Raw genomic sequence first — 26937 nt, forward strand, 5'->3', positions numbered from 1 at the left:
CTACCCTAATGTTCATGTACCTGGGTACCTAATGTAGTACCTACCTAGGTTCAACGCAACCGGTTACGTAAGCACTTCATAGGCAGTTGTCGCGACTGACAAGGAACTTTAAACCATTCGTCTTTTATCTTTTTGCTAAGAGTTTAGGTATTCTTGACTTACAGGATATGGTTTAAGACAGCTTATATAAATCTTCCTTTCAAATAACTGGACAATTGAAAATGGCGCCTCAGAAGCGCAAAAGACCGCACGACGCCGAACCGGAGTTACCGCGTCGCGCGACCAGACAACATCCTGCGCCCAATAGCGATGAACATCTACTACGAAGCGGTCGTGTACGTGCCGGTTCGATCAAAAAGGCTCAAATGTTATCAAATACCGAGAAAATATTGGAAAAAAACGGGGAAGTCAAGAAGAGAGCAGGGAGGCCACCCAATAAACAAGAGAGCACCACAGCGACTAGGCACGTTGTGGCGGATAATGTATCAAAAGAAAATATACAACCTAATAATAGTGATGAGGGAGAAGATGAAGCGCAATACTATGATAGAATAAATGAGCCGATTAATTCTCTGGGGCATTCACAGCATGAAGAAAAGAAAGAAAAGAAAGCGACGACGAGACGGCCGACTACAGGCTCATCCCCTCCACAAACCAAACTTCTGCCCCCCAAGCCGCCATTACAGCGAAAGCAACAGCAAAAGCAACCTCAGCAACCGCAGATTCCAAATCAAACAAATACACACACGAAACCACTCGTGACATCGACGCCAAAGCGCCCTACTACCTCGGACAAGTTGTTAAAGCCTCCCCCCACACCGCGCTCAGATCGCAACATCGATAAGGTCGTGTTAGGTAATATCTGCTTCAAGGCGTGGTACCCCTCGTACTATGGCAAGGAGGTGCTAGGGGACATATCGAATAGTACCAATCCGGGCGGCAAGGATGGCAGAGATGGCGGCGGGAAGATGGGAGGCAGGATAGGCGGTAGCAAGAGACAACCACCGCCTATGCTCGAACGCTTGTATGTCTGCCCGTGCTGCTTCAAGTATAGTAGAGAGTTGGTCGCGTGGTGGGAACATGTTAGGTGCTGCGAGAAGACGTTCGAGATGCCTGGGCGGAGGGTGTATAAACACCCCAAGGGTTTAAGGACGCGGACGGTGAAGGTCCCTTCGGCATTCTCGAGTGTTACTACGGCTACAACTGCGGAGGTAGTTGGCAAGGGTAAGGGGAGGAAGAAGAGCGACGGAGGCGCAGGCGTGCCGAAGGTAGAAGAAGTTATTAGCGATGACGGCGAGTGGAGCGTGTGGGAGGTTGACGGGGAGAAAGATAGGGTACGCCATCATTTCCTTCAAGCTTCGAGTTTGTCACGACTTGATGCTAACCATTTAATAGCTGTTCTGTCAGAATCTATCCCTGTTCGCGAAGCTATTCCTAGATAACAAATCGGTCTTCTTCGACGTGACGGGGTTCAACTACTTTCTTCTCGTCTATACGCCCCCACCAACTCCCGATCCACAACCGTCTCCTTCTCTCGCTCCTACGTCTACCGATATAATTCCAAACTCTCAACCATCTACAACTATTTCTAGTACTTCCCAACATACTCCAACGTCGCAGACGAGACCGCAGGTAGTAGGCTTCTTCTCAAAGGAGAAACTGTCCTGGGATAACAATAATCTGGCGTGCATCCTGGTGTTCCCACCATGGCAACGCAAGGGTCTGGGCGCCCTACTCATGGGTGTATCGTACGAAATCTCCCGGCGCGAGTGTATTCTAGGCGGGCCTGAGAAACCTATATCCGAACTTGGTAGGAAGGGGTACAAGCGATTCTGGGCAGGCGAGATTGCGCGGTGGCTTCTGGAGCTTAAAATACCGGAGGGACAAGGGGAAGATGATACAGAAGGTGAAGGGGAGACGTTAATCACCGTCAAGGAAGTCTCCAGGGCCACGTGGATCGTGCCCGAGGACTGTCTCGCCGTGCTTCGAGAGATGGGCGTTGTAGAAGATGCAGGTCCTAGTTCCACTGAGACAGCCGCTGCTAACGGGTCAACCGAACGGCGTGGCGGTAGCGTCAGCGACGGAGATGTTGAAATAGAAGAGGCGAAGACGGCTCCCCGCGTAAGGCTCGATAGGGAAGCTGTCAGGCTCTGGGTCGGCGCGAACAAGATCGACCTTACTAAGACGTGCAACCCGGATGGCTTCGTCGAGGGGTACGCGGTTAGGGAGGGAGAGAGCGAGGAAGTGGGTGAAGAGTAGTAGAGTAATGGAGAGACAGAAAAGTTGGATGGAAATATATAAGATACCCCTGTGCTTTAGGTTTTGAATGTATAATAGCTGAATATTGAATATTCGAATGCTAAAGTTATTCTGATGGTGTTTACGCATTCGTGTTTTTATAGTATCAGGCCGTTGCAATATGAACACGCCATGGCCTAGATTGTTCACATGCCCGCGGTGAGCGGTTTCGCTTTGAGGGGACGTTATGTAGTTCTTCTCTGTTGCTATACCTAGGTACCTATACTAGTAGATATTCCTAACTACTATATGTATGCCCAAGGTATTCTCATTCTGGTTGGGATTCTGCACTGCTGTATCATTATAATGAGAGGGGCAGATAGATTTATCCCACTCGCTTTGGTACCTGTATCTGAATAGGCTTTTCCCAGGAGAAATAAGCCTTCATGGTAGTGACACAGAGCACTTGGTCATCAGACTCATCGGTGTCACGTAAGGGTGGGAGTGAGCTGGGAGACCCCTTCAAGGGCCCCTTTGTCGGACATACATCGAAAGAACAATACCGAACCAAATCACCAGTTCCAGGGACATCCTATATGTGCTACATCTAAGCTAACACAACACCACACCATCCAAATGAAACAACTCATCACAACAGCAACAGAACACCGATCTTAAAATACTGAAATTCTATCTATATCGAGAAGAGGAATACTGTTTTTATGATTTGCTAAAATATGCCATAAGAAGTGAAAGATACCCAAACGAAACTCGAGACCGAACCAAAAAGGGAATATATAACTATATAAACGACCGATTCATGCACCCATTCAATCATATTTTTTTGGAAAAGACCGCCCATTCATATCGCCTGCCTGATTACTCGCTCGCTCGCTCATTTCTGTCATGGAGAGGGGGGGGAAAAACAGGAAAAGGAAAAAAGGAAAAAGAAAAAGACCGCCCAATGTTGTGCCGTAGACATATGCTGTTGTACCTACCTAGGTATGTACCTATGCTGTCCCACATGTAACCAGTAGAAGAAATTTCAAAAGCCCATGCTCGTATGCAGATGTGTGTGTCCATGAGGCATCCTACTTTCATATCGTAATCATTTCCGATGTCGTATCGTTTGTTTTAATTTCTGTCGTGTGGAATGTTCATGAGATAGGTCGTTTGTGTGTGTGTGTGTGTGTGTGTTAGATAATAAAGGTGGGTGGAAAGAAAGATGTGGTTTAAAGTAGCAAGGAGATCCCTGCCACAGGGGAGACAAGCATGCGGGTCGTCCATCTATTTAACCTCGGATCCGTACAACGGCCTGCGTTTGCCGTCAAACTCATTAACAACTCTTCGAAAGCGGCCCACCATCGACGGAGTCCCGTGCGGCGCGTGGCGGTGCGTGCGCTTGGTATACCCTTCGTCGCCAACGCAGCTGATGCTGTCGTCGGGCGCGATACTCTCCACGTCGTCGTCGTCATCCCAGCCGGTGCGGCTCTCGGGGAGATCGAGATCTCGCGCCGAAACCCGGCTGTGCGACCGTGTGGGAGGGCGTGCCGTGCTGACGGGTCGCTTGCTGCGCGTCGAGACGTACGTCTCGGCCTGAGTCGGCCGGGGAGCTCTATGCTTAGAGCTGCTGCGACCGCGGTATTCGGACTCCGCGGCGTATTTGGATGGCGTTGCGGTGTGCCTTGATGGGGCTGCCGAGTACTTCGACGGCGCGTGACTGCGACGGTCATCTTCGCCCACCTGGCTGCGGTACTCCCTGTCCATTAGGAGCTTTTGTTCGTACTTGGTACCGGCATTGCTTATGTACTCTACGTCGGCGGTCATGGCCGGCCGCCTTGTGGAGCCAGCCTCGCTGAGGCGACGAGATCGGCTGGCTGTGGTATAGTGGCCTGAGTATCGGCTCGCGCGGTCGTCGAGGTCCTCTACTGCCCTACTCCTTGCAGGAGCCTCAATCTGGGCATACCGTGCTCCGTAGCTAAGCGGTGGATACTTCTTGTCCTCAATGTACCTAGGTTGAACATTCGGCTGCGGGTCTGAATAAGATGCGCGCCGTTGTAATGCGGTTTCGTATTCTTGACGCGGGGTAGCACGCTGACGGCCGTTGCTCATAAAGGCATAGGTTAAAGCGCTACCTACGGCAACACCAACGGCTGCAGCCCCGAGGACCGTGCCCATGCCGGTGCCAGCCCCAGCCCCAGCCCCAGCGCCAAACCCCTCGGATGTCTCACGCCGCGGCGGTTCCATAGCGGAAGTAGTGGCACTCCGCTTCATCATGGCCCGAGGTTCTCGTGAGGGAATGGAAGCGCTGGAATTTGCACGTGCTAGGCTGGAACGATATCCGGCGGAGCAGACAGCCTCTATTTTGTTTCCGTCAAAGTCGGTGACCTCTACGCGGCCCTCGTCGAACGTGTCGATTTGTATATCGGGTTCCGCTCGTAAGGCAGCGGTTCGAAAAGCAGATACAACCGAGGGTGATTGGGCGGAAAGGATTACGCGAGATGGTCTTAGATGTTGGCCAGGAGCAAGCCTCTTAACTTCTAAGACCGGAGCGCCGGAAGTACTGTCACCGAAGACTATGGACGAAGCGTTGGCGGAGATATACCGGAGTTTGAGCGGTTGGACGATAGCGGCATAGAAGGAGGCCGAAGAGGGGAGGTCCCTAACCTGAACCGGCTGCATACCTAAGGCACTCTTGGATGTATAATGCTGGCAATATTGGAAGAATGATAGGTACTGGGTGATATAGAACTTTCGAAGAAGAGAAAGAACAAAATGTTATTGACTTGTATAGTCGAGAATCCAGAGACGGTGATGAATGGTTGGAGGCAAGGCACCATAAGGCACCAGATACGCAGCTACACGTGTAACACACCGGGGTATGCAGCAGATACTAAGGGGTAAAATATGGTCCAAGCTCCCCGGGGGTATCGTGTACACGTAGCTGGCTGGCTGGGGTAGAATTTTCGACAGGATTACTTCGTACCGACACATGTAGATAATGTCATGGGTTAAGATGTAAGAATCAATCGAGATGTATGATAGTTGATGTCTTATTTATTTCATCATTCGTAACCATCCTATTGAGATGAAAGTTGAAACAATATCCAATCGAATGAAAAAGCCAACTGATGATTTTCAAGAAAATTGAATACACTTGACAGGTTGGTTGCATATGGAATAGTATGTATTGGCGTGTACAAGAAAGACTACCTACATGTATGTAATAAAGATGGTGTAAGTCTGAATCGGTACATACTGGTAACTAGTTCATAAATCATGTGACTTGCTTACCGCCGAATTGGATAAAGTACTTTAGTACCTCAGACCGCAAGATATTCGGAAAATTGGCGGTCCCGATAGACCAGCGCATCACACAACAGGTCACATGAATGAAAAAAAAAAAAATTTGCGCCATCTCGCTTCAAGACCCAAACATTATCCATTAGGTACATATCTCGATATAGAATTTCAACGATCAATTAACTGATAATTTCTGTTCATATTAGTACTTACCAATTAGTCAAACCCACCCCTTTTTACTAGATTTAGAATAAACAGGTAACTGGTACTTTAGAACTCGATGTTACATACTCAATAGGAAATACTTCATCCCAAGGCAATGAGGCTTAAAAGGCGCACCTTGCAGTACCGGCGTCCCGGGAACCTGAGTGGCTCGAAAAAAGTTTTCGCATTGAGCGACCCACACAGCCTCACATTCCAATGTATTCCCTCTCTCCCCAAAGAAATCCTTCCGGGAAATTCCCAACGGAAATTGGATGCATACCACACACAGGTACATAGCTGCAGGCATACGCTGCGCTGTAGGGGGTGGGTGGTAAAAAGCCAGTATCTAGAAAAGCCGGTACGGTACCTTTCAAGCGGTGATCGGTATTAATCCTGGTGCCCCGAGTAAGCGTTCCTATTGGCCACTGGGCCAAAAAGAAATAAAAAAAGTTAGATCGAAGGTCGAGCTGCAAGCAAGCAAGCAAGCAAGCAAGGAAGGTTAGGTAATCGGGCGGGATGCCGTTCGGTACAGTTTTGCTGCGGTCGGGAAGCTTCAGCGTCGCAGCGTCGTAGCGTCGATAGGTAGTTGACCCGGTTGGCTTAGGTGAGCTCATGTACCTGTAGAAGCTGCACTAACAAACTTAAAACAACCGAGGGAAAGAAGAAATTGACCCTTCCTAGGTAGATCTTTAGCAAGTGTCGGAGACCAAAAGAAATCTTTTGCAAAGCTCCTTCCTCCCGGAATCCGAGGGTGCTTCGCGCCTTTTATCCTTTCCGTCCCGACTCTTTCCTGTTTGCTGTGCTCCCTCCATGCTCCACCCATGTGCTACTTGAGGTCTCAGGTATTGACGTTGATGACATGCAGTGGAGCTTGGGGGGGTGGGGGTCACTTCTAGGTACCGTAAATCTCTTTCGTTACCCGAATTTTCTTTTTCTTTTTCTTATGTAGGACATGTACAAGGAGGTTTTACAAAATGCCATTCGAGAATTTCAGATGGTCAAGGAATTATATTTCAGTGAAGATAACCATATACACCTAATATGCATAACGGACCTGTTCAACCTGAAAATAATGGTAAAAAGACTTGCAAGGAAGTCCTTGATCATAAAATCCGCCAAGGGGTAATGAAAAAAAAAAAAAAAAAAAAAAAAAAAGCCTCAAGCTTTTTTGATAAAATGTGTCCGGGATGCCGGTATAGGATGACCCGGTATTGCCCGAAAGGTCTTGCTTTGTTTAACCCAACCGTCAAAAATAATCAACAGCCTTGTCCTGATCGGGTAGTCTTCTACTACACAGTAGAAAAAAGAAAATGTGAACAAGTTTACCTAGATCAGTTCTTAGGTTAAGCCGTCCCACTTCTCAATCCACTCGCCCTGTGGGTTTCGAGTCGTGGTAGTCTTTTAGTTACCATACCTACCTGAACAGCTGAAGGTACTTCTGTTCTCAAGAAACTCCCTAAGGAACCGACCTTCATGCCAGCTGTTGCACTGTGTCCCCCTAAGGTACCCAGCTGCTAACTAGCAACCAAGCAACCAAGTAACCAAGTAACCGCCAACCCGGACGATTCTGTTCCTCTCGTTTCTTCCGAAGCTCTCCCTTCCTTTTCTTCCTTTCCCACTCACACACCAGTCAGCAAGCTCAATTTTTTTTCTCCTTCGACGATTTGGACCAGCTCCTCCCTCCCATCTTCTTTTCATCAGTCATCTTTGGTCTTTGTAACCAACGCCTCTCCCCTCCATCTCACATCCACGTCTATCACAATGGCCTCCGCTCGCGTTGTCGCCTCCAGGCTCGCCTCCTCCATGGGCACCAAGGTCGCTCGACCTGCCATGCGAGCTCAATTGACCAGCGTTGCTGCTAAGCGAACCATCAGTATGTTTAAACATTTAATTTAATTGATTGATACCCGATGAGGTATCAAAAATATCATAATGCCCCCAATTGATACTTCAATTGTGGCGTGAAAATTTTTTCGTTTGTTATTTGTGCGCTTGCTAACAAGTGTTAACCTCAGGCAATGCTACTCCCTTCCAGGCCGTCAAGCGCCAGCAAGCCTCCAAGATCCTGAGCGCCACTACCCGCCAGGTTTTCCAGCAGACTCCCCGCCGAGCTTACTCCTCTGAGATCGCCCAGGCCATGGTCGAGGTCTCCAAGAACTTGGGTATGGGTTCCGCCGCCATCGGTCTGACCGGTGCTGGTATCGGTATCGGTCTCGTCTTCGCTGCTCTCCTTAACGGTGTTGCCCGCAACCCCGCTCTCCGCGGCCAGCTCTTCTCTTACGCCATTCTGGGTTTCGCTTTCGTCGAAGCCATCGGTCTTTTCGACCTCATGGTTGCTCTCATGGCCAAGTTCGTACGTAATATCCGAAAATCCCTCAATAATTTTTTTTGTCTTTAAACAATACTAACATATGGGAAACAGACTTAAGCAACTTAACCTCCATACTTACGGAGGCTGGGGTTCGCACTACGGTCTGGAACGTGTGAATGAGCAAATTCGGAGTGAGGGGTACACCGCGATGGTTTCGTGCCTTCACCGTGTTCAATAGGAGAACCAGCATTAGAGTAATTAGAGGTCCATAGACTCCCGTGGATAGGGGAAAAAACCTAGGGGAGGGTTTGCATTGCATTGAGGCATGTAACGATGGGAGAAAACTAAGGCCACCTCTGGTTGGCGTCTGTAAAATACAACCATCATCTTCACCAGCATCGCCGAGGCTTCCCTTTTTTTGTTTTGTTTCTTGTTTTTATGCCTGATGACGAGAAACGAATTCGTGAACTGTCCCAGATGGGCTAATCAAGAAGAAATTCCACTCACCAATTATCATGATATTTTGCCTATATCGTGATATGCTTATAAGAAATATCCGTAGCATACTCGTGTAGCAGGGCTCCTGGTCACTTGACCATCCCCACGATTTGCGATTTGCGCGGTTTTCCCGCTTAAGATCTGGTCCACCGAATTCGCTTGATTCCCTGGCCAGGGCCAAGACACGATTGTATCTGCATGTCGACTAGCTTCTGCACAACTTTGTACAGATTGTGCAACACATCCCGTTAAGCCGTACAATGACCCACTTAGACGGTTCGGTTTGCCATCTTCTAGCTGTCTTCGCATCGATAAAACCCCCACCATGTCTCGTCTGCCTCTCGAAGCTGCCAATCATGAAGAACAATTGGGTGCCATGTGGACTCTCTGGCTGGGGAATAAAAAGGGAGCGGAGTCGACTAGCCTTTCTTTGTCTGGTCTGGGGGGGATGACGAGAGTACTGTACGTTGCCGAGTAGAATAATAGATAATTAGCTGTTTGGACTAGCTGCTTCGGGTAGGTATCAAGTAATGAGGTCAGATCGATGGCTTGATAAGAACTTGATAGGCGGCTAGGTTCGTTAGGGTTAAGGTTAGAGTTTAACTTGAAGTTTCGTTGTTCTGATTGTGGACCGATCCGAGGTGCTAACAGGGAAGGAGGCCCTGATAATGACTGAAGGTACTGTGTATATGTATTAGTTGATCCCCGATGTTGCTGCTGACAATACCCTCCTAGTATCGTTTCCTTTTACAAGATGTTTTTTTTTTTTTTTTTTTTGCTTTTGAACTAATAGCCGCCCTTGACTATTGGACGTATTCGAAGATATCCTCCTCGACTATGATGAATGTCCAAATGTCTTTCTCGAGATAGGAAACAATGGCCGGCCTGGTATCCTCGTTATTCTCTTTTACCGCAACGGATACTACCAACAAGTTAATGCGGCTCGTGGCTCTGATATATGGGATAACAATGAAAAGAGGGACAAGAGCATGATATTATGCACCGATAGTACAATGAAAATGCGTAGTTGACGGGCTCATCCAGGCACCATCCAAAGAAAAGAAAATATCAACGAAGACCACATTATGACTTCTCGACAACAACTTCGAGGAAGTAGGCAACAATGTTGTATCGCTGGTTGGACACGCTGAGCCTATAGCCCGCCACAAGTCAATCCAAGGAGTTGCCCTCGAGGCTTCCGGCTTATTCTCCCTACGGAGATAATCCGGGCAGAACCTGTAAAGATTGCTGCAACTTAGGGTTGAATATCCGAATTGCCCAATTGCATCAGGGATTGGCTTGCAGGGGTTCATTAGAAGCGACAGCAACCGGAGAGGCCTTGACGCTGTGTGATCGAAGTAGCTACCGATGGTCTTGGAGCATGCTTGTTACGTGATGCAAGTTGATCTTGTTCTGGTCATCACCCCTTAATATTTCCCCGAGCATCGAATATCAATATTGGGCTCCCACATAACCTATATTGGGTGGCATGCTCATTAAATTATGGGCTTTGCTTTGGTTGATGTCGCTTCATCTTGGGCTTGAAGATCAAGAATAAGAGGTCATTGTATCGCCGTTCCAGGCCTATTTACGATATAGGGATGGTGGATTTGGTGTCATGTTGCTACCGTGGACTGTCGGAACGTCCGACTGGAATCGGCATCAAGACATTCTGCCTGGTGTTGAGCAGCGTCTCCACAATGCATCGGTTCGTGCCAACGCCTCAGCTTAGGTATTTCGGTTCTACCTGGGGCCTTATCATACTCTTGAAGGACCCGAACAAAAAGCACCGGGAGTACCACTCGATTCTCGGCGGTGCTGAAAGATGTCAATGGCAGATTTTCGCCTAGGACATTGTTATTTGGAAGAGCCAATACGGGTTCGAGTTGTATGTCGCCCAGAGTCGATTGTTCGCTTTATACGGATTGAGGATACGTTTTTAGGTATAAGAGATAAGCAACAAGCTGGAAAGAAAATACCGCATTCTAACAACTATCACGCAGGGGAGTAGTTCCAAGAGAAGATATTATGGGCTTATAAATCACGGATACAAATGAGCGGTCGGCTCTGAGTGCTAAGGATTCACCCCTGACGGCGCCTTTTAACAATTTAGTGTTTTTAATACGAAAATGAAGGTCAGCAAGAAGCAAACGATGAAGTCGACTTCTCGGGTGAGGTCAAAATAAGAATTATAAAGGGAGTTTGGTTGTGGTCGACGCACTTCAGGTGTTCGAGTGGCATGTTTCTCTACTCCTTTTCCCCTCACAAATCACATGACAACCTTCCTCTTCAATGTAGACCAATACTACCCCAGACTTTTCCCCCAGGCCAAACCCCGGACTTTATTACTTCCCCGCCTTTCTTATTCATTCATCTTACGCCGCTATGCCTTATTTATCCATCATTCGACGATCGAGGTAGGAGTCCATGGTACGAATTCGTCAGCTCGCTACGTGCGTACATTAATAGCTAAGGATAAGCAGGAGGTGCGAGGGAAGCGCAGGCCAACCATAATCGACCACATTGTTGCTCTGAAGGGTTCTGAGGACCGTGCTTGTTTGCGTTTAATTGCATCCGTTTCGTAACCTCGCGCTTCCACGAAACACGAAGTCAAACCGTATCATAATGTCAATATCGAACGCAGCTCTTCGAGGTCAAAGACTTACTACATCGTCATTCGCCAAATCTAAGCAGGTTGTCATATTCAAGTCACGTTCAAGTAGGAACTAACGAGGTCGGATATCGAAATAAATGCCGTCTTGTTAGATTGGGGAGTATGCGGGAAAATACCTCTAAAATAGGGCTCACGATGACTAGCTATTTATCCATCCTCCCAACCATTTTGCAGACCTAGGTCTGAATCGATGTGGTTCATATGCTACAAATTATTTCGTGCCAACGTATCTCTAACCTCGAGCGATATAGTCGATGGCGCGGCCCTAAACCCCCCTAATATACATCGTCAGTTCAAGTACGCTTTTCAACTACAAGAAACCTTCCTCGCCGTCTAACCTAGGACCGACTTACCTAACGAGCCATTACCATACCCGGACTTAAAAACACTATGAAAGTGGCCACCACGGATCGGTAGGGTGATGAGGGTGAATAAAGTAATCACGGTCCGGAGGGAAGTTGGCCGGGTTCGGGAGATTCTCGTCAATTTCGCCTGGGATAGCTGTACCCCATCCCAAAGACTCATCACCACCGAACTCGCGTTCATCTTCCCAATCCTGGTTGCTCAGCCAACCGTATCGCTCATCGTAGGAATCATACCCCTCGTCGTGGTATCCCGGAGTCCATCCGTCGGAATCGGAGTCCCAATAGCACCGGAGGTCCCAGTTGTACAGTTTGTTGTTTACCCTTTCAACCACGATCGGGAACCACCACCAAGAGTATGTGTTCGCTGTGACTAATTGGCTATTTTGAAGCCATATTTTCAAGCTCTCCTCTTCGGAGTCGTAATAGTAGGCACGTATTTCACGTGAGCCGTAACTCGGAGGACTATGTAACTCGTAACTCATAGGAAAAAGAACGTCCCGGCCGTTTAGAGTGGCTTGGATAGGGATGGTGATATCGTCGCGCTGTTGCGAAGGGGATTGCTGGTATCCTTGATTGGATTCCTCATCGTGATCTCGAGCAAGCCGACTCGAAATCTCTTCGTCCATGTTGTCGACGTCAACGTTTGGAAGGTCACCCTCTTGGTCGCTGTTGCTCCACACAGGATGTAAGCCGTCCTCGAACCAGTCAATATCATAATAAATAATTCTCGACATGGTAAGTATGACCTACAATGATATCCTATATCGCGACCTTGGCACTGGCGTCAGCGATGGATCTGGTACCTGTCCTTCTCTGCGAAATCCACTTTATCTGCCCTGGATACCTGTGTTAAGGATTGCTCTAATGCTCACAGGCGGGATTATTGTACACCATACAGGGAAGTGCTAACTCGGAGTAGTCAAAGCAAAGTAGAGCGGGATTTGTAAATTATTTAAGAGGAATGAAGAAGCTGAGGGCGACGTGACGTGGAAGTAAGTCGCGTCGTGAAATACGCACCTGGGTAGGTCAGTTATCTTTATGTGAATTTAGAAGTGTAGAGTCGGGTAAGTGTTACCTTGATAAAGGGTATAAAGCGGTATTCAGACGGCTGACTATGTGGTCTAGTCTAGAGGGGGAAAAGAAGTGTCTCGAGCTGGGCTAAGAATTACGTTGCGTTGGCCACTACCTACCTACCTATACTTAATCGTATATTTATTGTGGACGGTGCATAGTACAATTCGAAAATCTATGTACTAAGATATAGTTACCGGCGTGACAATGCCTACCTAGCAACAAACGGTTTGTGATTACTGAGGAATCAATTTCTACAACAATGCCTTTTCAGGCCGCCTCTAAACATATCGGCTCTTGTGCTTGCAAGGCAACTGGGGCTTCCTTTACAAATAATAGGCATGTAATATTACATGTTGCTGAAACCTAGTTCCTTTGTATAAGGTAATTACTAGGCCGTGAAAAAGAACCCTCTCGCTTCTGTCCTTGGACTCTTGCGACTTGGACCCATTTGAGGCGAGGCCATTTTGATGCCTTTCTGAGGAATTCGTGCCTGCTATAGATTCCATCGCCATCTATTTGGTAGTACCCCAGTGTAGAGTAGACGAACTCTGTTAGTTACCTATCTTTAGTATGCTACGCTTGGGAAAGGGGTGCATGGGTGGCGCTCTTACACTGAATCAACGGGGAGGGGGGCCAACTCTTCGAGATGTAGACATAAACACCGCATAGCCAGATAGAAGGAGCACTTATTGACAGTACAGCTTGCTTTGAATATACTTTCTGGATAGTAGTCATTAAACAGGTTTCCATAGCCATATACATTATACATCACCCACGAACCCAAGCCTAGTACCTTTTCTATACTCCCGAAAATGCCTGACTAACCTATAGCGGCGCCATAGCAGCTGAATATTGCCAATAATCCCTACCCGCTTCTATTCTCTAAGAGACTCTAGCAAACGAATCAAATCACCACCTCAAGCAATGCCGAGTTTCCAGAAAGTCTCAATGTTAGCGTACGTAGCCTCGTCCACGTACTCGTGTGGCGGACGCAGCGTCACGCTGTCGCCGTGGATCTCAGCCACAGCGCCGTTGATCTTGGGGTCCCCGATGAGCTGCGCGATGCCTTTGATGAGCGTCTCCTGCGGCGTGACGATCATCTCCTCGAATAAGGCTTTGGATGGAGCGATACCGCTTTCTGTATTGTTTTGTTAGCCCAGTCGACGACATTCTGATGATAGGTGTAGCTCTGGGAAAGCCGGAAGAAGCTAGGATGGGAGAGTAGAGAAGGGATGCTCTTACCGAGGACTGCGGGTGCTAGTGCGTTGATGCGGATGTTAACGCGCTCGAGAACCCTTGCTAGGGATCGAACGAGCCCGATAACGCCGGCTTTTGAGGCAGCGTACATAGGAGCTACGGGGAATGGGTATAGGCCCGCATTTGAAGAGGTGCAGATGATGGTACCCCGTGATCCTGTTGTGGGATCTGGCTTGTTCTTCCTAATGTAGTGTGCTGCAAGTTTGACGGCTGCCGTAGTAGTTAGTAAAAGCGCAGCTATTCGCACGAGGACCGATGAAACTCACTGTATATCACACCCGTAAGATTTACGTCCAGCGTCCTGAGTCTTGGCTGCGACGGCTCCTCCTCGTCGACGAGCGTCAGACTGCTAACACCTTGTTCCGAGATGCCAGCGTTGGCCATGACGATGTCGACGGCGCCGCGCTGCTGGTAGACCTCCCTAAACGCCGTGTCTAGGTCCGACCACGACGTGACGTCTACGCGCTTGAAGTTGATAGTTGATTGCGGATACTCTGATCCTGTGTCGGTCACCACCTTGTGGCCTAAGGAGGTGTTGACGTCAAAAATACTGACGGCATAACCTAGAGAAGCAAAGTACTTTGTCATCGCGGCTCCGAGCCCGCTCGAGCCGCCGGTCACGATGACACTTAGCGGTCGGGGTTGTGTTGAGTTGCCGTTCATTGTAGTTTTTGTAAGTGTACCTAGGTTTGGTGTAAGTCAATTTTGGTCGATATATTCCGAGGAAACTTGTATGATGTTTCTCCGATACTGTGACTGAGTGTTTATGAGGATGGTGCAAGGTATTTATGTTATCGAGACTAGTTAACGTCTTGTATATATAAGATGAAGTAAGGACCTAGGTCAAGTAGTCGACGAAGGAAGCGGGGAATATATAGGTGCCAGCATAGTACAGACTTTTCGAGTCTGATTGGATAAATTCCGTACATTGCTCCTTAACAAGCAACGTACCAAGCCATCGTTGAACCCCGACTTGCCAAAATCGATGGAAGAAGGTATGTACAGTAGTGTTTTGCACTTCAGAGGGGATAGCCTGATATACAGGCTACTGAACTCGGCAGTTGGTCACCCTATGAGTGACCCTATGAGCGGGGTACGGCGTCAGGAGATTCCCGTTTTGAAGGACTTGGTATCGTCATGTAATGGATTAGACGGCTTTTTAAAGCGAAGTTTACCTCTTGAATTGATATTAAAACTGCATAGGTACCTACACCTAATTTAATACTTGAAATTTTTGAAAACTTGCTTCCTTTTCGTTCATCTTCTAAGCTCTGTAAAACTTAAAACTTACCCCGTCTTGCATGTCAACTTCTATAAAATATCACAATGGCTTTATGCAGAAACTGTTCCGAACTCGGTTCAGCCGAGTTGCAGGCGACTTCCGACTATTTGCTTCGTATAGTCGACGCAGGCTGGATATTGAATACATGTCGGATTGACTGGAGGGAGGAAGTCCTGGTTCACCAAGGGCCACAATTGAGACGATTTCGGCATATGGAAGACTGAATAGGGATACATGGATATTTTGATATTTTGGTATTTTGATATAAACTATAGTTATGGTTATGGCTTCACTAAAACACCGTGGCTATCCTCTCAATCGCTAAGAAATGTTAGGAGTCTTGGGTATCCTTCTTAGGAACTGTTCTTTTGGTTAGCCTACCTACGGAGCTGGAACAGCGAATATGCTCTCTGGTCGGTTCTTGGCGGAACGTGCTTAGGGCCGGTGCTTACCTCGGTTCTTCTCCCACTGCTTCGGCATTCCCTTGTAGTGCGTGGGCAAATGTCTGGTCGGTCTCGACTGCGAAGTGGAGCTGGAATCGGACGTGGCGGCATTCTCCGTCTTGTTGTCGCCGGAGTCCGTTTGCGTTGTATTCTCCGAGACTGGGTCCACCTTCTTGGTCTCCTCTCCGGAAGCGAGTACGGTATTATCTTGTGACTTATTATCGGCCATTTTCTGTGTAAGTTGTGTAAGTTGGGAAGCGGATGTGGACAGATGATTATTGTAAGTTGATGAAAATGTAATGGGATGTTCTGAGTAAAAAGAAAGTAGTGGTCTAATTGTCGGTCGGTCCCCGATAAAAATAACATCCGAATCGAATAATCAGGTGATTGATCGGCCACTGCAACTCGTAATTCGTAATACACAGGTGACGTCATGGTGTATTACATATGTAGGTACCTACCTAGGTAGGTACATGTAATGTACCTCTAACATGGGAGGTACCTATGTACATCTACATACATACCTACCTAGGTACAACCTTCCCAACTTCATCCTACAAATGTATTTTTCTTGCTTCAAGTCAACTCATCTCTCATGTAAGGTATTTATTTGCTTTTTACAGCAAAGGGCTTCTTATTAATTAAGGCTTTTCGGATTGCCCTTAGCAACTAAAAAAACCCCTCCAGATTTCAGAGGGCGCACAAACCATTAATATCGCTATCTTGAAATCTTGAGAACCTCCGAAAAAAATCTCACTTTAGCGCGTCTTGAATCTTTGTATCGCTCGCGTCTACCGCATGTTAGTTCGTGTTATATTCCCTTTTAAATATATGTGGCATTTATCGCCCTTTGCTGTTTCGACGACTTCGGCCGAGGCTATGTAGCCCGGCCGCCACCAACATCTCTCGAATATGGTCACGTCCGCAGTCTCACATCTCCTTTTTTTACGTCGAGGACGGTCTATCGACAATATGGCTCAAGAAACCGCCAGCCACAGTCCAAAGTCTTACATGCAGGGGTATACGGCGGTATAATTATATCGATTGGCTTGCTGGTGACAGATACATCCCTAAGCCCTGACGAGAGAACACATTTCGCTGTCCAGACTATACTTCGACGGAAAGTGAAAAAGGGGGTTAGTTATAATACACTACCTACTTACCTAGGTACCTTAGGTAGTTACCTCTATGGTAGGCAATTCTATGATTTTACTATTAGCTAGGCGTAACTAATTAAAACAACCGCACACGCTGCAAGGAACATTGTTCATAAGGTTCTTGTACCCTAGCTTATTGCCGCAAGCGTAGCATTCTGGTCCTGATTGCAAAGCCTCCATGCCTTTCGACTTTTTTCTTGTGCTGTGTGCCGTGCGTTCACCCTTCTTCGGGCTGACCTTCCATTCCTTGCCTTCCTCATACCAAAACTCCTCCAGAGTACACGCCCCGTCGCCGTTGACCTTCTGGGTGTTCCTTCTGACTTTTCGCGGATTATGACCTACCTCTTGCTCGTCTTCCTCTTGTAGAAGACCATCTGAGGTTGATAGGTCCTGCTGTGGGTTACAAGGTTTGTTGGGCGCCGGCATAGCAGGCATGGAGAACTTACGCGGCGTGGGGGGATACAGAGCGTCCATGCCAGGGGCGTGTTCTATCTCCAACGGTGTCACAAACGCAGGAAGGTCCAATTGCTGTGAGGAAGACGCATCGTAAGCCGGTTGTCCGTCGTCGTTAATTGATTGTTTACCGCCAGTCGACCGTAAATAGTCTGAAATCAATTCCATCTCGACATCCCTATCAAAATTCTCCGAAGTTGACATCTTGAATCGTAAGGTATTACTTAATGCCTTCTTAGAACCCTTGTTAACCTACCTCGGATAAATAGTTTTTTCGAGATAATCAGATGTGAAAATGCTTGCAATCTTGGAACTTGGATTGCTGATGATCAAGGGGAGATCGTCTAAAATACAGAATAGTATGGCGCAATACCTAAAAGCTACCCCTGAGCTGGATACACTCCGCCTTTGTCTAAATAGATGACTGATTCATAACATTTGAAATTGTACAATGAACGACCCTCTAAACAATGTAGTTATCAAAGGCGTTGTAATAAGTCAATATCACGGTTCGCAAATCATTATGCTGTCAGGTAAACGGTTTCTTTCTTCTATTGCGTCTAGGTTAGTATGTTAGTGGTAAGTAGCTACCTAACTAACCTAAATAGTTTTAATAAATGAAATTATTGTATAGGCTGTTGTCTTTCAAGATAAATTATGTACTAGTCTAGATTAGGCACATCCCGGACCCTTTCATAGGGTAAGGGGATGCATTTTAATAGTAATATATATTCTATACATTGTATCTTACCATATACATCATTAGTTGTTACTGTTAAATACGATGATGGTGCTTGGGAACACATTAACGTTTTGTGAATAGTCCGTGAGCTTGGTAGTATCCCTATAAACCATCCCATAAGCACCAACAGTATTCAGGCCATAAATCCAGAATCCCTTGGTACTTGCTGAGTCGTACTGAACGATTCCGGTCTGGCATAGCGAGCTGGCGCCCTTAGCAGAGCAGGCCGTGTTAAAATTGTTAAAGAACGAATATAAACTGTTGCAAGTTAGCTAATTGAAACAATCAAGTTGGAGTTTTATGCAGCGAGGCTGAAGAAATTGACTCACCCGGCACCATATACGAGGACGCTCTTGCTGGCGCTAACACGAAGCCCCCATGATTCAGAGCAGGTGCTTGGCGATGAGCCTTGCGGGCATAGGATGTCGAAGTTCGGGTCGTCGATGGTCAAGTTCAAGGGGAATGGCTGTCGCGCACCTGGATTGGGCTGGTAGTATGGTGTTTCGCTTTGAATTTGACCGGCGAAAATGTTCTGCGTTTTGCTGAACTGGTACTGGTATCGCACGTGGTGCTCAATGCTAGTACCTACGAGCCAGATCGTTCCAACCGTTGACTCAACCAGCAGGCCTCGGCCAGCATAGACTTTGATCTGCGTCAATGCGCTGTTATCTACATCGTGGTCTGCAACCCACAGCCATACGTTCTCGGCGTAGATCCCTGCGGCTGATTTTGATATGTGCATAGACATATAGCCTGAGACGCATTGGCTATTGACGGTTGTGGATGATGGTGTTGACGGGCAATTGGCCAAAGAGAGGTTGGAGCCTGTGGTACCTCCGATTCGGGTGTGGATATCCCACATTCCGCTCGGTGAGCCGGCTGGCGATGCGATATTCCACCGGATGAGAATCGCACCAGCTTGGGCGCCCTGTGTAGACACGATCATATCACTCCACTCTACTGTCCCGGTGTCGCCAGCTTTACCAATCTGTACCACAACTTGTGGCGAGTTGACGTTACTGAAGTAGGATCCGCTGGACATAATGACGGGGTAGCCTTCTCCGACAATTTTACTGCCGGCTGGAATAAGGAGGGTCTTAGTTACTTTGTAAGTTCCGGCATCGAAGTAAACAACACGACCGGCACTAGCAGCCGCGGTTATAACACTCTGTAGAGCTGCAGTATCGTCGGTCGTACCATCGCCCTTAGCGCCACCGGTTCGGACGGAAGAGAATGATGACGAGGCGAGATTGGCATATGATGGTTTCGACCGCTCATAGAATTTGCCATTGCTCACGAGAGCAGCCGGGCGGGTAGGAGGTGTGATAGAACCGGCTGTAGTCTTAGGGCCGGTGGGATTATACACATTGCCGCTTACCCAGCTGGTGATTGTCGTCGACCCTGTGGTACCCGCAAGTAGGGTGCTTTTGGTTGGGCCGTATTGGATAGTCGTCGGTACATTCTTCAGGGAGACGTTCTCAATTGCAAGACTACCGCCGGTTGTCGGCTGAGACATTGAGGATCGCGAGATATTGAATGCGATTTTCGTGTTCGTGAACGAGCTATCAAAGAAGGTGACAGATCCTACAGTTTCGCCGCTCGTGTCGCGGGTAGCCATATCAAGACCAACCGTACAGTTATCTACATCATATTAGCCCTATGTATTCACATGATTACCTACCTACCTACCTTAGGTAGGTAGGAAATAAGAATGGAATGCCATTGTCGTTTAGTATGCTACTTTGCAAAGGTCTGCGGTGGACGTAGGTTCAACAAGGGCTTGGCTAGGTACTTACTGTTCTTCCGTTAGTACATGTAAAAATAAAATGGACGAAATTTAAGGAGGAAAAGGGATCAATCGATTGGTACATACCTGACAGATATGCTCTTATAAGTCCAACCCCAATCCCAGAGCTGGTAGATAGCAGTAACCGCGTTGTTGAATGTGAGGTTTCGTACGGTAAACTGTTGGTTTCCAAATACGGCTCCATACAAACCGCCGTTAAATACAAGATCGTTTAAGATACCTCCAGAACCCGACTCGATGAAAACTCCTTGGTGCTTGGTACCCGCATTGCTAGACATCTGGAATACGATATTTTGTAAACTGGTCGCCTGCGCCGTAGGCCAATGGATTCCCGTCGCCTCCGTTGCTGCTGGAATAGCCGTCAGGTCAATGACAAAGTTTCTGACCTGGCGCCAGAAGATATTCGTCGCTCCATAAGGTAAAGCTCCGCCGTCCTGGTACTTAGCACCGTCTATGACACCGAATCCAGAAAATCCGGACGTCGCTTTCAAAATAGGCATGCTGTTCGGGTTGCCGATGATATTGGTTGCATAGTAGCTGATAATCGAAGAAGAAACTACATAGGTCCCTGCGGGCACGTAGACAACGGCGTTGGTTGTGCTGGACGAAGAGCAAGATCCTGGAGCGCACCTATTGCCATCGCTAATTGCCCTATTGATAGCGGCTGTATCGTCAGTTTTGCCGTCTCTGTTCTTCTAATTAGTACTTCACTCAAGGGGGTAAGCTACCCATACCCTTTGGCGCCATAATCCTTAACGTTGCGGTAGACCTTGTAAGTCGTACGGTTGGAATTGAAAGCTGATATGCCTTGGTGAGAGATCGTCTCATACCAGTAAGTGCTGGTGGCTCGTTCTTCGATTTTCCTCACTTCGGAGCTTGAGCTCACCGGCGAGGCATGATTGACCACGGCCGAACCATATTCGCTTGTATACTCACCGAATTCTGCTAGCTGCGCGCTCACTGCGCTTTGTACCTCTGGGATAAATAGTTTCTCTCCTAGAATAGTCGGCAGGAATAGGATGGCCGCCAGGAAACGCATGTTGAATTGGACAGCGCAATCAAACACTGAAGGCCAAAAGAATGCGTAAGAACGAAACGCATCACCTACAAAAAGAGACAGGGTAAACGCAAGCTGAGCATGACAAGTATTAGTAGCTAATCACTTCGGCGCTTAACGCCAACTAAGGGTCCCAGATAGGCACGGAGGCCGCATAGAGGATGTCATGATTAATAGCTTAGGAAAGCTTAAGAAATGAGAGCGATCGAGACCAGGGAAAGGGTCGATAGGTGAGGCTGGAATGTATCACGGCCGCGCATCATTCTTGCCGAAAATGTCTTAGAGTTCGCTTTAGCTGAGACTGAGTCGATCAACTTGATCCAAAAGAGCTAGATGTGCTGAATAGCGGCGTTGAATCAAGACTAGGTGATAGGTTTGGTTTTGCTTAGAGCTGTAGACTTAGCGAAACTAAGACGGTCTAGACCCTTGAAGCTCGGGGTCGAGTTCTCCAGATTGTAATCAGCCGCATACTTTTGTAACTGGGGTTTCTGGTGATTTTGGTCTGTATTCTTTATGAATACCTACCCAACCTAAGCCTAAGGTACTGACTGGGATTGCCTTGCAACCACTCGGCTAATTTACGCGTAGTTGACGTGGTTGAGTTGAGTTCAACGAGATCCTTCTACCTAAATACGTCCGGTAGCAATTGGTCAGTCTTCCGATATATCTTTATTTTTCCGAGCTGACGAAGGGCTGATGCACTGGGCGTACTACACAGCTGTAGGAGCAATCGCATTTATCATCGGAGATATGCTGCGATAAGAACGCGTATAATAACCATTATCGGGATCATCTAACATCAGATTAAATTCCTCGTTGGATTTTAAGCCTCGGATGTTTGTTCAAAGGACTTCGAGCTACTTGCGCTCTACTTCCTTTTCGCGTATTATCTTGGCATCGCGTAGTGCGAGAATGCGAACAACGAACCAGACCATTGCTGAGTTGTCTTCTGAAGTCGCGTCGACAAAGGGTGTTTGTTCTTTCAGTCAATCGAGATTCCTGATTGACGGCGAAAAGATTCATATCTACCATTTGGTTGAAAATGGCAAGGAATTAAATGACTCCAGCGATGCACCAAATAACCTAAAGAAGTCGGGGCCGACATGCTACACAGTTACTTGTTTGGGTATTGTACCTACCTAGGTACTGTGCACCACGTACGATAAGATGTTGTGTAACTCGAACTGCCCCCCTTTTGTCCAAAATCCTTATTCGACCAATACAGGTACCTAAGGTACTTCACATGTATTTTTAGAGTGTGTAGTAAGCTGAAGTACTATTTTATTAACTTTGTCTCTGTAACCAACAGCCCTTCACCGTCTATTCTTCTTTTTTCAGTAGACTGCTTACCTTAGGTACCTAACTTAGATACAATGGTCCAGTCGCCATAATCCGACTATTTATTATACATGCATTAATACAGATCGACAATAAATTCAACAACAGAAATATACCACGGGGCATTTATGGGAATATCAACATTCTAGGTTACATGTTTTGAGGCTGAGACATCATGAAGTCGCTCTTAACACAACTGCGGCACTCGGGAAGTACGCGTACGTCGTCTTCAAGCTCAAGAAACATAAAGCTCGATATCGTTAGTCGTCTTCCCTTTGAGATGCATGCTCTGATTATTGTCTATCTCGAGCCAAAAGACATAGACGCGGGTCTCAGCGCATGTCGTTATTGGCGTAGTGTTTGGCTGAGCGACGAAATATGGCCTAAGCTCGCTCGGCGGTGGTTCCCGGGTTTGGAGAACCACATCCGCAGTTCGGCTACCGATGGCCAAGATTTGGGCGAGATGTTCCGACTCATTTTACATAAAATTCAGAGAAGAGTGAGTGGCAGATTCGCCTCCGCCTTACATCATGAGATGTGTTTGGGCTCCGACCGTTTCTTCACGCTAAGCAAGGGCGTCCCCGAGCTGGAAGGAGGCATACATTGTTACGAGAATGTGGATGATTTGGAATTTGACCCTGGTACTTATTTCCCACGTTTTATGATGTACAATAATGGCCGAATGGCGTGGTGGCCTGAAGCGTATGTCCTCCCTTATTTCGCCGTTGTTGATGATCTACGCACGAGAAAGCGACGGGCATACTTATTTCCGAATCATCGCGGAGAGAAGCAGGGTTTCAAGACAGCCATGAGTGGTAAACTACTTCTCATGGGGCGTGGAAAGATACTACATGCGTGGCATCTCGAACTGGATAGACTCCACTCCACCAGAGTCCCAGAGGAGTTCGTTCGCTGTATTGCGGAAGGAGAGACTGTTCTTATCGTTACTAAGAATGCAGAACTCTTTATTTGGAGATTTGATCGAGAACCCGAACATATTGATGTAACTGGTTGTTACACTAAGGGACCCCTTGGTACATCTCATATATACGACTTTACTCCCGGACAGCTTGTCTCTTCTCATAATGCTGGCTCACGCCTCGTTCAAAGCGGCATGCTTTTGGATTTTATTATTTCTCCGACCGAGGATAACATCTTCTTTGTCATTACCCTTACCCCCGCTCCCATGAAGCAGCTCCGAGTACACGAAATCCGCAACGGCGTACTTGTAGAGACTTATTATTTAGACAGAAATACTTGTCCCGAATCTACCATGGAGTCCCTCGATTTTACGAACCTTCGTTGGGAAAAGGTAGATTCTTACGGCGGATATTGCCTAATGCAAGCTATATTTCCGGCTACTCAGAGTTTAGATGCAACTACCCGCGAGCCCGCGTGTTATCCCATGGGCGACAGCCTTATATCAGTGTGTTTTAATATTTATACGAAGTCTTTCACAGTTCCCCATTATCATCATAGCAGCCATAGAAGTGCCTGCCAAATCTGGAACGGTCGAATAGCCGTAACCGACACGGATAACGCACGAGGTCCTATTTTATCACTTCCGCCCTGCCGCGGCGCTGCACATCCTTGCGACAAGTCACACATCCCTCCCATTTATTCAACAATACCCAGTGGAAGGGGTGGTCTGTATCGAAGACGGAGAGTATGTTCTGAAAAGCATGGCTTTGAATCCCTCGGTGCAGACTTCGCACTTGATTCCAACCCACAATACGACAGGGGCCCTTTCGACAACACTCCCACTATCTCCCCATTGCTTCCCGGCGTTAAGAGGCTAGTAGGCGACGACGACTTTCTGGTTCTAATAATCAGACAGTCATATACTGCTTGGAGTTTTGGGAACGAAATATCTACAAAGACTTCAGAACGTGGACGGAAGTTATGGCGCAATCTAATCCGTTGAATGCCCCCATCGCTACCAAGTAATGCAGGTGCTATAATTTGAAAATTTACTACAATAGCTATACCGAGCCCTCCAACCTTGAAGTTGAAACTAGGAAAACCGAAAGTCGTTACATGACAAAAGAAATCCTTCGTAAGGTAATATCGCAAGGGCGTGCGTAGGTTAATCGCCGAATAAATCGTCAGACCCATCTCCACCGTTGTATCTCCTTAGGCCCCAACTCTTAAAACAACTTCTTCGCTAGGACCTTCTTATCTAGAGCTCAATAGTTGCAACTTTGCGACCTAACTAGGCCTTTTGTCCAGAATTGGTTCGAGGAGAGTTTCGAACAGCTGGAAGGTCATGCGGTTAGCCTCTTCTGATAGACGAGGGAGGGATATTAATGGAGATACTCACCCAAGCCTCGAGATCCTTCTCGTTCTTCCTGAGCTCTCGGAACTTTGAGTCGAGTTGCTCTAATAGTTTAAATTAGCAGTTGTTCACTTTAGGGCTGACTTGCATAACTCACGTGCTGTAATGTACACGTTCTCTAGGTTCTCTTCCTTCAAGCTTTGCAGGAATTCTTTAGAGTTCTTGTCGCTACCAATCTGACTGATTTGGAATATCACAGCTTCGAAGCAGGTTAGCAAGGGGTCTATGGATATGGGGGTAACGAAGAACTTACTTCGCGATGGAAGGCCATTTTCAAGCAGATACTCCTGGCATTTCTTGATTTCGTCCCGGAGGGTATCTCGTGTCTCAAGCGATTTGCTTCCACCATATGGGATTCCGTCAGTGATGATTGAAATTAAGAGCGGTCGCTTTAGATTCTTAACGTTATCGTTGTACTGGGAATATAGGAGAGGTTGAAGAATCCGGTTGCGGAGCTGAGTTCCGATCTCTGTGCATCCTAGAGGCCTGACTTGATCCATGATGTTCTGGATTTCGTCTATACTCAGGTTGTCACTATTATCCGGCTCGTTGTTTATAAACCGAAGATGAACACCAAGCTCATCGGGTACTATCCTGGTGCATATGGAGGCAACTCGACGAACTAGATCCCGCTGATCCCCCATACGGTTTTCCCCATCATTGTTGCCCATCGGGTCCATTGATCTACTGTCGTCTACGAATATTGTTAGCTCGAAACCATGGCCAATTTGAGGGCTTGTGGTCCTACCGCAATAAATGACAGGCTGGTAAAGAGCGAGCTTGATGAGGTTCTCGCTATTCTCCGGTTGGCCCAAGACTGAGGTAGTATCCCTTTGCAGCTCAACAGCCTTGGCGGCAATACTCTCTAGTAGTTGTTGGCTATCATCCCTGAAGAATTTCCCTAACTTGTGCTTGGCCACGAAATCGCCAATATTCTTCTTGAACTCTTCCTTGGTTTTTGGAGGTGGTAGTGCCTATAAGAGAAAGTTAGGTTGTGAACAGGGCAAAATAGGGGTTCATAGACTGTCTGCATCGTCGCACCTCGTGTACTTTCTTTACCATCGAGCTATTCATGCGGCCACTGATTGGGTACTTCTTCAAGATGCTTCCAGCTGCAAGAGCTGCATTGTGCACCCAACCGAAGATGTATAGTATGACGGCGATGATAAGGCTAACGATAGTTTCGAGAACATTGCCTCTCTGCTTGAAGGGTTCCATGACAGCATCGATCTCAGGTACTCCTAGACTAGCTGCTAGGCTTGTAACTTTGTCTGTCTTGCCACCATTCTGGACGAGAAGCCGAATCACATCGGGATCCTTCCGCTGCTTGAGTTCATTCTCGAGAGGTGTCGAGCCGTTTTGGAGAGTCGGGAGAGAGTATTTCGGGTCTGCCCCATATCTTAGCAAAAGCTGAACTATCTCGGCTCGGTTGTCGCCCTGTCCCCGCGCCGTCATGATCCACAACGGTGTACGGAGCTGCGATGAGAGAGCATCCACCATGGCTCCTTTCTCAAGGAGGAGCCTGACAATATCAACATGTCCATTTCGCGCGGCCAATGCAAGGGGTGTTAATCCGATGGTACCATTCCCCTTCTCGGTGCTGGGTTCGTTGATTTTGCAAGTATTTAAGTAGTTGTTTAGCGCTGCGTGCGTGAGGACGCCAGCTGCAGCATCACTATGAAGAGACATTTTGGAGAAAGCCGCATATAATTGCTTGGAAAACTTGAAGATGGGGATTTAATATTGTTCCTGAGGCCATAGTGTAATGCTGAATAGTAGTCATATAAATACATATCGTGATTCTTGAGCCGCAAGCCGACCAAGTCGTGAAATTCTCGATTCCTGCCTCTCTTACCTCTCTTACCTCTCTTACCTCTCTTGCCCTCATTTTGAGCCTCATTTCCCAGACAATACGAGTTTCAATCTCCAACTGAACATCTAGTAAAACTCTGCTAAACTCGTAGACACCTATAAAATTGCTATATGTCAATCGTTGATCCTGTTGTGGCTGCAGGCTATCTAGGTGAGGCGGTGATGTAACCCATGCCCTAGCATTAGGCGTTGATCTCGGTGTATGAAGGATTGATGAGTGAGTCGACAGGTGCCGATAAAAAGAAACCCCATATAGGTTCCATTCGTTGTACACGTGGTCGTCATTTTGTCGTCGCTTGGAGTATGTGCAGCTGGATGTCACATTGTCCTAAATGGTTGATATCTCGTCTCGCGGGGGGTTCTCCTTGCGTAGGAGTCAACATAGATAGGCGACTCGGGCTGAAAGGAGCACTTTGAGCCTAATGAAAAAGCAAAAAAAAAAAACTCATATGCCCAACGACACCCGCGTAGCCAATGCTAGTTTTGGGACCTTTTGCACGATAGCTCACTTCAAATCCCGACTGAGC

The 26937-nt window shown here is 47.4% G+C and overlaps 10 protein-coding genes across 10 annotated transcripts; 3 read left to right on the forward strand and 7 right to left on the reverse strand.

Moving 5' to 3' along the window:
• Positions 1–95: 95 nt before the first annotated feature.
• Positions 96–2350, forward strand: F4813DRAFT_212151 (acyl-CoA N-acyltransferase). Its single transcript, XM_049239684.1, has 2 exons — positions 96–1334; positions 1396–2350. Exons 1-2 carry the CDS (start codon positions 222–224, stop codon positions 2257–2259), a joined length of 1977 nt encoding a protein of 658 aa, XP_049096271.1. The 5' UTR covers positions 96–221; the 3' UTR covers positions 2260–2350.
• A 1047-nt stretch (positions 2351–3397) lies between these two features.
• Positions 3398–5436, reverse strand: F4813DRAFT_212154 (uncharacterized protein). The gene has a single exon (XM_049239685.1). The coding sequence runs from the start codon at positions 4918–4920 to the stop codon at positions 3526–3528; it is 1395 nt and encodes a 464-aa protein (XP_049096272.1). The 5' UTR covers positions 4921–5436; the 3' UTR covers positions 3398–3525.
• A 1441-nt stretch (positions 5437–6877) lies between these two features.
• Positions 6878–8598, forward strand: F4813DRAFT_371349 (uncharacterized protein). The gene is made up of 3 exons (XM_049244607.1): positions 6878–7618; positions 7761–8098; positions 8168–8598. The coding sequence occupies exons 1-3, from the start codon at positions 7507–7509 to the stop codon at positions 8171–8173; spliced, it is 456 nt and encodes a 151-aa protein (XP_049096273.1). The 5' UTR covers positions 6878–7506; the 3' UTR covers positions 8174–8598.
• A 2779-nt stretch (positions 8599–11377) lies between these two features.
• On the reverse strand, positions 11378–12772 carry F4813DRAFT_212518 (uncharacterized protein). The gene is made up of 2 exons (XM_049239686.1): positions 12669–12772; positions 11378–12610 (listed from the first exon to the last, which is right to left on the reverse strand). The coding sequence occupies exon 2, from the start codon at positions 12325–12327 to the stop codon at positions 11617–11619; it is 711 nt and encodes a 236-aa protein (XP_049096274.1). The 5' UTR covers positions 12328–12610; positions 12669–12772; the 3' UTR covers positions 11378–11616.
• Positions 12773–13355: 583 nt separating this feature from the next.
• F4813DRAFT_371372 (NAD(P)-binding protein) lies at positions 13356–15180 on the reverse strand. Its single transcript, XM_049244608.1, has 3 exons — positions 14191–15180; positions 13910–14134; positions 13356–13805 (listed from the first exon to the last, which is right to left on the reverse strand). Exons 1-3 carry the CDS (start codon positions 14585–14587, stop codon positions 13585–13587), a joined length of 843 nt encoding a protein of 280 aa, XP_049096275.1. The 5' UTR covers positions 14588–15180; the 3' UTR covers positions 13356–13584.
• Positions 15181–15991, reverse strand: F4813DRAFT_371375 (uncharacterized protein). Its single transcript, XM_049244609.1, has 2 exons — positions 15659–15991; positions 15181–15566 (listed from the first exon to the last, which is right to left on the reverse strand). Exons 1-2 carry the CDS (start codon positions 15876–15878, stop codon positions 15538–15540), a joined length of 249 nt encoding a protein of 82 aa, XP_049096276.1. The 5' UTR covers positions 15879–15991; the 3' UTR covers positions 15181–15537.
• An 844-nt stretch (positions 15992–16835) lies between these two features.
• On the reverse strand, positions 16836–17463 carry F4813DRAFT_392817 (uncharacterized protein; the record flags this gene model as incomplete). Its single annotated transcript, XM_049247324.1, has 2 exons — positions 16836–16850; positions 16912–17463. 2 exons carry the CDS (start codon positions 17461–17463, stop codon positions 16836–16838), a joined length of 567 nt encoding a protein of 188 aa, XP_049096277.1.
• Positions 17464–18021: 558 nt separating this feature from the next.
• On the reverse strand, positions 18022–21167 carry F4813DRAFT_399034 (glycoside hydrolase family 55 protein; the record flags this gene model as incomplete). The annotated part of the gene is made up of 6 exons (XM_049248122.1): positions 20543–21167; positions 19875–20495; positions 19798–19801; positions 19679–19682; positions 18331–19642; positions 18022–18259 (listed from the first exon to the last, which is right to left on the reverse strand). The coding sequence occupies exons 1-6, from the start codon at positions 20845–20847 to the stop codon at positions 18022–18024; spliced, it is 2484 nt and encodes an 827-aa protein (XP_049096278.1). The 5' UTR covers positions 20848–21167.
• Positions 21168–22193: 1026 nt separating this feature from the next.
• Positions 22194–24366, forward strand: F4813DRAFT_212871 (uncharacterized protein). Its single transcript, XM_049239687.1, has one exon. The coding sequence runs from the start codon at positions 22379–22381 to the stop codon at positions 24125–24127; it is 1749 nt and encodes a 582-aa protein (XP_049096279.1). The 5' UTR covers positions 22194–22378; the 3' UTR covers positions 24128–24366.
• A 45-nt stretch (positions 24367–24411) lies between these two features.
• On the reverse strand, positions 24412–26227 carry F4813DRAFT_392821 (uncharacterized protein; the record flags this gene model as incomplete). Its single annotated transcript, XM_049247325.1, has 6 exons — positions 24412–24459; positions 24524–24582; positions 24636–24737; positions 24792–25232; positions 25287–25512; positions 25580–26227. The coding sequence occupies 6 exons, from the start codon at positions 26225–26227 to the stop codon at positions 24412–24414; spliced, it is 1524 nt and encodes a 507-aa protein (XP_049096280.1).
• Positions 26228–26937: the final 710 nt, after the last annotated feature.

The sequence above is a fragment of the Daldinia decipiens genome (assembly GCF_022478715.1).
Source record: "Daldinia decipiens strain CBS 113046 unplaced genomic scaffold F4813scaffold_38, whole genome shotgun sequence".
Taxonomy (NCBI): Eukaryota; Fungi; Ascomycota; class Sordariomycetes; order Xylariales; family Hypoxylaceae; genus Daldinia; species Daldinia decipiens.

Bases quoted from the DNA above. Each gene is read 5' to 3' on its own strand.
- F4813DRAFT_212151 (XM_049239684.1), top strand. From the start codon at position 222: ATGGCGCCTCAGAAGCGCAAAAGACCGCACGACGCCGAACCGGAGTTA. The intron at 1,335-1,395 runs GTACGCCATCAT...ACCATTTAATAG, and splicing joins TTGACGGGGAGAAAGATAGG to CTGTTCTGTCAGAATCTATC.
- F4813DRAFT_212154 (XM_049239685.1), bottom strand. From the start codon at position 4,920: ATGCAGCCGGTTCAGGTTAGGGACCTCCCCTCTTCGGCCTCCTTCTAT.
- F4813DRAFT_371349 (XM_049244607.1), top strand. From the start codon at position 7,507: ATGGCCTCCGCTCGCGTTGTCGCCTCCAGGCTCGCCTCCTCCATGGGC. The intron at 7,619-7,760 runs GTATGTTTAAAC...TGTTAACCTCAG, and splicing joins TGCTGCTAAGCGAACCATCA to GCAATGCTACTCCCTTCCAG.
- F4813DRAFT_212518 (XM_049239686.1), bottom strand. From the start codon at position 12,327: ATGTCGAGAATTATTTATTATGATATTGACTGGTTCGAGGACGGCTTA.
- F4813DRAFT_371372 (XM_049244608.1), bottom strand. From the start codon at position 14,587: ATGAACGGCAACTCAACACAACCCCGACCGCTAAGTGTCATCGTGACC. The intron at 14,135-14,190 runs GTGAGTTTCATC...CTACTACGGCAG, and splicing joins TCTTACGGGTGTGATATACA to CCGTCAAACTTGCAGCACAC. The intron at 13,806-13,909 runs GTAAGAGCATCC...AAAACAATACAG, and splicing joins ACTAGCACCCGCAGTCCTCG to AAAGCGGTATCGCTCCATCC.
- F4813DRAFT_371375 (XM_049244609.1), bottom strand. From the start codon at position 15,878: ATGGCCGATAATAAGTCACAAGATAATACCGTACTCGCTTCCGGAGAG. The intron at 15,567-15,658 runs GTAAGCACCGGC...CCAAAAGAACAG, and splicing joins GCAGTGGGAGAAGAACCGAG to TTCCTAAGAAGGATACCCAA.
- F4813DRAFT_212871 (XM_049239687.1), top strand. From the start codon at position 22,379: ATGAAGTCGCTCTTAACACAACTGCGGCACTCGGGAAGTACGCGTACG.